The sequence below is a fragment of the Mesoplodon densirostris genome, chromosome 18 (genome assembly GCF_025265405.1).
Source record: "Mesoplodon densirostris isolate mMesDen1 chromosome 18, mMesDen1 primary haplotype, whole genome shotgun sequence".
NCBI classification, from domain to species: Eukaryota; Metazoa; Chordata; class Mammalia; order Artiodactyla; family Ziphiidae; genus Mesoplodon; species Mesoplodon densirostris.
In genome coordinates, this window is record NC_082678.1 from 18,690,618 (window position 1) to 18,699,403 (window position 8,786).

Consider the following 8,786-nt stretch of genomic DNA (forward strand, 5'->3'; position numbering starts at 1 on the left):
ACAAACAAGCGCTCCTCTTGTCTACTTCCTTCTACTCCAACACATGTTTCTTGCTCTTGGTTCACAAGGCAGCATTACCGTGTTCCCCTTGAGGGCTATTCAACCCCCAACTTCCAAAATCTCCAGCAAGACTGAGGTACACTTGGGGATCCTTCTAAACTTGCACACAACTTGGGAGACGAAGGGGATGTGGGGTACTCAAAGAGCATCAGGGAAAAATGGAAACCAACATTGTGCTTAACAGGAGGGCCTGCCTCTTTTTCGCTTTCTTTCTCCCAAAGCATCTAGCACTAGGTAGTTGCTTAAAGTGCCTTGAGAGACAATATTATAAAAAGACGACAGGGACCTACATTTAAGACACAAGCAGATTCCCAGGAAGAGGCTTCCCATCTTACTGGCCTCTCGTAGCATCAGCATTTGGGGCTCCCTCTGATGCCACATTTGACTTGGGCCTGAGGACACATTCGGACCCCATCACCCTTGGGATCCCTGACTAGGGCTGGGTCAACTGTTTAAGTGAATTCAATCAAGAGTGACCTCTGTGGACAACACACGGACCTCACGGACACAAAAGGCCTCCTGTGCACACTACATGGGTCGCCTGACAAGACTTCACGCTAACGGTCATTTATAAGCGGGTCTAGGGCTGGCCCCTTAGGAACTCATTCTGGTCGCGTCTTAGACTTCTTATCGCCCCAAAAGTGCCTGGGATTGTGGTTTTATGGTCTGAGGAACAGTTAGGCCTCGAAGGCCCGGTCTAAGATGTGTGCACTCCGCATCCCAAGCTCCCGCCTTCCCCACTCGGCGGCGGGGACCGGGTTTCCCGCCCCTCGGCCGACCAAAGGTTGGTGGCAGTTGGAGGCAGTTGGGACCGGCCCCAGCAGGTTGGAACCGGTCTGGGCCAGGCCGGAGGAAGAAGGGGGGAGGGAGAGGCCGCCTCGCGCTCTCCCTGCGCGCGTGACTCACGCTGGCCGCTGACGTCAGGCGTGCGCGCGCGGCGGGGGGGGCTCTACGTACGTGTAGTGCTGCGGTTTCTCGGGCTGTGCCTGCAGCACCTGAGCGGTGGCGGCCGGGGGCGCCGAGGAAGCTGCGGAGCCGCCGGGCCCTGGGCCCTTCGACATGGTCCTGTCTTCCTGCCTCTTCGCCGCTCCCCTTTTATTATTCAGTCTGCGCGGTCCGCGCCGAGGCCCCAGTGCGCCTGCGCCGCGCCACGAGAACGTGAAGACCCCCCGCACGGCAGCAAGGGTTGCTGGGAGTTGTGGTCCCAGGTTCGGCTGGAATTTTACCGTCAGCAGAGGGTTGCTGCCGAAGGAATGGACCACAATACCCAGGGATCCTTGCAGACGGTGTCCCGGATGCTGAGGGCCCGCGACGGTTTCTGGGGATTGCAGTCCGGCTGCGTTTCTTCTTAACTGCGTGTTTTCAGGTTCGTAGGGGAGCCTTTCCCTGAAATTGGAGCCCCTGGAGTAGAAGAGGCCCAGAACTAGGGAGGGCCTAACGACTGATGGGAAACGGTTCCAAGTGTAATCGCACTGCCAACAGTGTAACAATTACCTCGCCTCCATACTTAGCACACCCTGGGCTCGGTTCTGATGCCGGCCCTGAGCAGTGGGCCTTTGAGCTTCAGGCACCTGGAGTCCGCCAACATCCTCATTGCTGCAGTGGGACCAAGCTGAGAGGCGTGAAGGAAAGTCTGCCCGTTGGAAGTCAGCTTAAGAAACCTTTGCTAACGAAGAGCTACACTCCACAATACTCTGTTGCTGCGCCTTTGCTGAGGCGCTCCGTAAACCTTTACCAGCCCTGAAACCTGGAACTCCACGACTTGGGTCCCTTCTCAACTCGACACCTGGCTTGACCAACTTGTTTCCAGTACATTAAGGGCCAAGGACGAATTTAATCTCCGTCTAGCATAGTCTCAGGTACACTGGCAAGTTGCAGGGGCATCGAGAAACATCACAGTGTCCAGAGGAAGGGCCTGGGTTTGAGTAGGGAGTGCGATTTATAATCCACTCTAGTTTCCTGCTGCGGATGCCAGCGTTTCTACTGGTGAAAATGTCTCCTCCCCGCTTCCCGCCAGTTGGGCGAAGTTCTTCATAGATATTTTAACACTTGTTATTTAACTTTGTTTTCCATATTGAATCTATTTTAGACCATTGTTTTACAGACTAATTTACATTTTATTAGATAACGTTAACTAATGTTAATCTCATTAAAGAAACACATTCCGAATAACGAATAACCTTACGGGTGAAGCAGGGTGGGGTGAATGGAAAATTAAGACTGATACATATCTATTTTATTTTGTTACGAGTAACTTCACATCAGAAGCCAAATTGTCAGCCTACAAAGTTGAGAAACTGGTATTTCTTAAACATGTCAAATCAGTTGTTTAACCACTAGGGGCATTTGAAGATGAAAAATTCCAAAAGGACAAAAAAGTTGTGTATTGCTTTACTCCTATTATTAAATCCAAATAATTGGCATATATGTTATCCCCAAAATACCCAAGTGTGATTTGAATGAAGAAATATAGTTAAGAGTGCTAGATTTTAAATAAGGGTATACCATGAGCTTCAGAATAAGTGTGTACTGGTAGAATTGGGAGATGATACCATCCAAACTGCTTAATTTACGGAAGAGGAAACCAAAACTCAGAGAGGTTAAGTAACTTGTGCGAAGTTACTCAGCAAGTCTGACAGAACAGGAACTAGGACAGTAGCCTACATGCTGCATCATGTTTTGCATTGTTTTGACTGTATTAACATTTTCAGTTGTTCCCTATTTCCTGTGTTGCATTTCCTCCCCTGCGTCCACTTAGGAAAAAGAACATAGCGATAAGACGGCCAAATAAGAGGGCCAAACTGTTTCCACTAATCATTCTTAAATGGATGCATGTAAATGCATACCTAGTTTCTCCTGGAGCCGTTTTAGTTCCTCTGTAGTAATTAGAAAAACTGGGGACGGGGATGGGGGGCGCGGCGGATAACTAGACTATTTCTCCTGTAGAAAGCATGGGACAGACAGGGTTCTGGATCTCCTAGAAAAGCCTTGGAACACAAAATGGGTGTTAATTCAGGATCCCATTCCTTCTCCAGGCCATCTGAGCAGTCAAAAACAGATGACAAGGTTTTTTTCTCGTTACATCCCAGGACATTTGACAGCCTCTTACGTGAGATGTAACCAGCGCCCTGTTTCTCGGCTTTACCCAGGTTCTGAGAACAGGGCATCTTGGTTTGTCTTCTCAGTCTGGCATGAATGAAACAGCTTAATTTTTCCCCTACCCTAAACTTTGAGCAGAAGGCAGAAAACTAAAGTTGATTGAATTATCACATGAAAGTTTAGATATATAATGATTAAATACATACTGTGCGTGTTATGATCGAGAGGGCTGAAATAACGAGAGGAATTTGGAAATAGAGGTTGGGTCAAAGGTGTTTTTTGCCATAGCTCCTTTTTCAAACTGCATTTATTTTCTCTCACTATTGATGGTGAGAGGGGGAACTCTGACGTCAGGAGTAAATTTTTGAGGTATTTGTATTTATGTATAATAATTCTCTGAGTTGAAATCTATATGTACCTGGTTTTGCTGCTTTTTTATTTTAATAATTTAAAATATTCGGTGAGGGACTTCCCTGGCTCTCCAGTGGTTAGGGCTCCGCGCTTCCACTGCAGGGGGCGCGGGTTCCATCCCTGACCGGGAACCTGAGATCCCACATGCCGCATGGCACCGCCAACAAATAAATAAATCAGTTCGGTGAACCCAGAGTAAGAACTGCGGAGTAGAATGCCCAAGGCTCTTTTTCAATTTTCTGAGCTTTGTTTGGCGAGTCTTAACCTTAAGCCTGCTTTGATATTTTATATAACTGAGTCACCTGAAAAACTAAACATTAAAATCCACTCAAGACATTTAGGCAAAGGTAGGGATTAGCATTTTTATACATTTGTCCTGTTTCTTCACAAGTAACACATTCCAGGATATACCATTAAATACAAGTGAACGTATTTAATTTAGTTGTCTTTTGTTTGCTATTTATGGACATGCAAATACTGTTTTAGAACTGACTATTCCCATTCTGGCTGTAGTCATTTAGTTCAGTTGAATTACATAATTTTAACAATATGTTGCTTAGTGGGTTACTTCTTGTTTAAGCATTTTGAAATCACAAAGTATTTTGTGATGGTCTAATAACATACAAAACAGTACTTCTAAAATAATTTATTGACATTTGTTTTTTTGTATCTATTATTTACCCCTCCCCACCCCACCAAACAAAAGAACTCCCTTTTGATTGAAAAGTAATCACAGGGAATACATTTTTTTTATATTGTTAAATATTTACAAAATTTTCGTTAAAGAAACCTCTCCTCCTGCATTGTATTAGCTTGATGCAAATAAGGTTAGGCTCCTTCCCGTCCCGACTCTTAAGTCCTGATAGGGACCAGTGCAATTCATTTGCATTGACTTTCTATTGTAGAGCTTTGAAACCAAGGGAAGGATCCAAACATAGCTCCATTTCATCCAATCAGAAGAACCGCTTAGTGTTAAACTCTGATTCGTCCATTCTGCTTTCCATTCATCCAATCATTAGGCCACTTTAACAGCCAATCAGTGGTCTAGATATCCGCCAATCAGCGAACGGGGCCGAAGCACGGCCTTTGTGTCGGGGGATGTCAGCGCGTCGGCGAAAGCGTCAGCCAATAGAAAAAGTCGTTGGTGTATGCAAATTAGGGTCCTATGACGCAGAGACGCAGCGTGAAGCGTGGGTATAAGAACGGAGGTATAGGGGGGGCCTGGAGCCCAGAGTGGTTTGTTCGTTAGTCGCAGGAGCTTCTTCCGTTAGTTCGGCGACTGCGGCTCTTCATTGGGCAGCGGGAGCGGCGCGGCTGTCGGAGAAGCGGCGTAAAACTTAGGCATTGGGTAAGTGTTCTTGGGTTTACGCGTGACATGAGGCCCTGTCAGCCGTTGATGTCGCGGGCCACGGCCGTTGAGAGCCGAGTGCCGGCCGCTGCGGGCTGCCCAGGCTGCTTGCTGGCGCCGGCGTGGGGACGGGTGGTTTTCCCTTGGGGCTTCGTTCCGGAACCATGTCTCCGCCTCTTTCCCGCTGGTGATTCAGAGGTCCCGACGCCGGGTTCCGGGCAGCCGGGCCTCCGCCCGTCGAGGAGGGGAAGTGACTCCTCCCCGCGCTCCCCCTCCCGGGGGAGGCTGCTGCTACTTGCAGCCTGAGTCATTAGGGGAGGGGGAGGAGGCGGCAGCCCTCGGCCATCTGCCGCCCGCCTTGGGGCGCGAGGAGGCGGGAGGGCAGGGGCGCCGGGCGTGCCGCACCCCGGGAGGCGAGCGCCGCGGCCCCGGAGTCAGGGATTTGTTCCGCAGGTGAAAGAAAATGGCCCGAACCAAGCAGACTGCTCGTAAGTCCACGGGTGGCAAAGCGCCCCGCAAACAGCTGGCCACTAAAGCGGCCAGGAAAAGCGCCCCCTCTACCGGCGGGGTGAAAAAACCTCATCGCTACAGGTAGGCAGAGCGGCAGGAAAACAATGACTCGGCGGCGCGAGCGGGACGCTTCCTGCTGCTTGATCAGCGCTCTCGGTTAACCGGTGTCCCTTTACGCCCTCCTCTTCGCTTCAGACCCGGGACCGTTGCGCTTCGAGAAATCCGTCGTTACCAGAAATCCACCGAGCTTCTGATCCGGAAGCTGCCTTTCCAGAGGTTGGTGAGGGAGATCGCCCAGGATTTCAAAACCGACTTGAGGTTCCAGAGTGCCGCCATTGGTGCGCTTCAGGTGAGGTGGCCGAGGCTGCGTGTAGCAGGGGCGGAGGGCTTGCGTGCGGTTCTCCTCCTCGGAGAGAGTTAATAGTGCGGCTCTTGTCCTCAACAGGAGGCTAGTGAAGCGTACCTGGTGGGTTTATTTGAAGATACTAATCTGTGTGCCATCCACGCTAAGAGAGTCACCATCATGCCCAAAGACATCCAGTTGGCTCGCCGGATACGGGGAGAGAGAGCTTAAGTGAAGGCAGTTTTTATGGTGTTTTGTAGAAAATTCTGTAAAATACTTTGGTTTAATTTGTGAGTTTTTTTGTAAGAAATTGTTTATAATATGTTGCATTTGTACTTAAGTCATTCCATCTTTCACTCAGGATGAATGCGAAAAGTGACTGACTGTTCACAGACCTCAGTGATGTGAGCACTGTTGCTCAGGAGTGACAAGTTGCTAATATGCAGAAGGGATGGGTGATATTTCTTGCTTCTCATGATGCATGTTTCTGTATGTTAATGACTTGTTGGGTAGCTATTAAGGTACTAGAATTGATAAATGTGTACAGGGTCCTTTTGCAATAAAACTGGTTATGACTTGATCCAAGTGTTTAACAATTGGGGCTGTTAAGTCTGACCATACATCACTGTGATAGAATGTGGGCTTTTTCAAGGGTGAAGATACAAGTCTTAACCACAGTGTAACTTACAGTTTCCTTATTAAAAAAAAAAAAAAAGTAAACCTGGCAGCTATAGAATACACTATGTGCATTTATAATAGCTATTTTATATATTGTAGTGTCAACATTTTTAAATTAAATGTTTTACATTCACATGTGGTGGGGAGTCTTGTCATTAAGGTGTGTGTAATATAGAGTCCGGTTGGTTTTCTCCTAACTAGACTGCACTTGTTTTTCATACATAGTAAAATGCTTTGCGCATTATACCTTGCATAAGTCCTCATTCTACCACATGTTAAGTAATCCTCTAGCTGATAATGCAGACACTAACGGGGGGATTTATTTATAAGGGCTCTAGAATATAACACAAGTTATTCACACCAGCATCATCTGTTACTAATATAGTAGTTAGTGCAGCTTTTCTTTGTGTTGTGGTTGGTCTCATAACTAGGTTGAGTTTTTCTCTACCAGGAGGGAACAATATCGAACTTCTTTTCCCTGTGGAGTTTGTATTATAATAACCCTTAGGGTAAACTTGCTGTGGGGGAGGGACACACAGCTTCAGCTCATGGAACCTCTTCTGCCAGTTAAAATGGTGTCATCTGATATAAGGTCCTGGGAAAAATCACTTCATAGAGATGGCTTTCCAAGTGGTTTTCAAATTTATCCTTCTATTGAAGTTTTTAGGTCAATTATGTATGTTGACTAAAGTTACAAATAAACTTGTTTATCCAACTAAGTGTCAAAAACCTAAATTGAATGTTGAAAGCTTAATACATTTTTTATTTAGGTCCTTTAAGTTTATTTCAGGTTTTGCTTGGTAGACAAAGGAAGCATTTATTTACAGAAATATTTCTACAAAGCATGTAAACAGCTCTTTGCTCTATAAAAATGCCATGACAGCTGTATATGCAGTGTGGGCTTAAGACTGTATTAATATGCCTCTCCCCCCTGCCCTTCTGTTGTGAAGGAAAGTAAATTTCTTTGAAATTCCAGGACTCAAATTTGGGGTCTGTTCCTGAACCTGTTGGTGAAGCACGTTTATAGATCTCTTCATAAAGTGAGTTATTTTAACACAAGCCCACAGGTATAGAATCTTAAGTTAGTCTAAGCTGCCTTTTCTGTATGAAACTAGTTTTCTTGACCAATGATGGCCACCAGTGAAGCATAGTATGTCAGCAGGACATGGGCACAAGAACCACACCAGTCAGGCAAGAATTCTGTATAATTTGAAGTCAGTAGCTGTAGGAAGTCTCTATGCTCTGATAAAACAGTTCGGTGGGTGTTTTCTTAAGTTGTCACTAGTTTCAAATTTAGAGTTTAAGGGGTTTAGGATTGGAAAGAGGCAAGTCAGATTAGGATTGGGAATCTTGGTGATTTAGTGAGGTTTTTATGAGGTGTCAAAATCTGATATGGTGTAATGAACTGGTTTCCTAGAAGGTCCATCATAACGAGTTCTGGAACCAATTCTGACAGTTTACTTGCATTGTTCTTGTGAAGGACATTGAAATCCTAGCCAGTGGAATGTGGTGTGGAGTGTCTGGCAGTTACAGACACAAGTAGAGAAAAAGCTATGGTGATGCGTCTCCTTGAGTTACCACTAGAGCTAGAGTAGGTGACAAACTTTCTCACCAAGTCTGCATCCCAAGGTAGGATTTTACTGGGCAGCTTGGAATCTGCTAAAATAGTGCAAATTTACACTTGCATACTTTTAATTTTTAAGCCAACAGGCAGAAATATTTTCTGGTTCTAGGAAACTGCCCACATGTTATAATATCCATGGGTTAAGGTGGTAGAACAGAGTCTGAGGAGAAAAGCAAAAATTGGAGCTGATGAAGGCATCCTGTGCTGTTGATGGATGAGACAAAAATAAAGTTTTTAAAGTTGAGACTTTCTCATCGTGTTAATGGTCTTCATTTGGATGATAATGTTTTTCTTTCACGAAGTTTTGTGGGGGAAATGTCCAGGAAGCCTTGCCTTCTGACTCAGCTGGTAGTTGGGGGTGGGGGGGAGTGCATCCCAGCTCTCCCCAATTGTTGTGTCCTGGGGCTCCCCCACCTGGTTCCTTGCAAGCACTGTTTCTTGCCTGGTGTCAGGTGTTGGGGCTGGGGTCTGCCTCAGTAGGAAAGCAGGCCCCTTCTGGAACACTTCCAGGTAGAGCAGCAGAGGGTGGACACAGTCTAGTCAGCTGTCTGCCATTGGATCAGCAGGAAACTCCAAGGCTTGCCCTTAAGTTTCTGCAGGCAAGGGCCAGCCTGCCTGTGGGAGCAACAGCAGAAGATCAGGGATCAGTTCCTCAGGCCTATGGCCAACCTACCCTGCCAGAGAGAAGGATGAGGTGTAGTTTTCAGCACACC

The 8,786-nt window shown here is 46.7% G+C and overlaps 2 protein-coding genes across 5 annotated transcripts in view; one reads left to right on the forward strand and one right to left on the reverse strand.

Annotated features, from left to right (window-relative positions):
• The window catches only part of UNK (unk zinc finger), a 33,588-nt gene extending 32,409 nt beyond the window's left edge, over positions 1-1,179 (reverse strand). For 3 of the 4 annotated variants that reach the window (XM_060081761.1, XM_060081762.1, XM_060081758.1), the window contains exon 1: positions 1,018-1,179. In XM_060081761.1, coding sequence (XP_059937744.1) covers positions 1,018-1,121 — 104 coding nt within the window. In that variant the 5' untranslated portion in view covers positions 1,122-1,179. The remainder of the gene's footprint in view (positions 1-1,017) is intronic. The other variant, XM_060081759.1, reaches the window with a different exon arrangement.
• A 3,597-nt stretch (positions 1,180-4,776) lies between these two features.
• Positions 4,777-8,324, forward strand: LOC132479345 (histone H3.3A). The gene is made up of 4 exons (XM_060082956.1): positions 4,777-4,918; positions 5,372-5,509; positions 5,624-5,777; positions 5,874-8,324. Exons 2-4 carry the CDS (start codon positions 5,382-5,384, stop codon positions 6,000-6,002), a joined length of 411 nt encoding a protein of 136 aa, XP_059938939.1. The 5' UTR covers positions 4,777-4,918; positions 5,372-5,381; the 3' UTR covers positions 6,003-8,324.
• The last annotated feature ends 462 nt before the right edge of the window (positions 8,325-8,786 follow it).

Bases quoted from the DNA above. Each gene is read 5' to 3' on its own strand.
- LOC132479345 (XM_060082956.1), top strand. From the start codon at position 5,382: ATGGCCCGAACCAAGCAGACTGCTCGTAAGTCCACGGGTGGCAAAGCG. The intron at 5,510-5,623 runs GTAGGCAGAGCG...TCTTCGCTTCAG, and splicing joins AAAAAACCTCATCGCTACAG to ACCCGGGACCGTTGCGCTTC. The intron at 5,778-5,873 runs GTGAGGTGGCCG...TGTCCTCAACAG, and splicing joins CCGCCATTGGTGCGCTTCAG to GAGGCTAGTGAAGCGTACCT.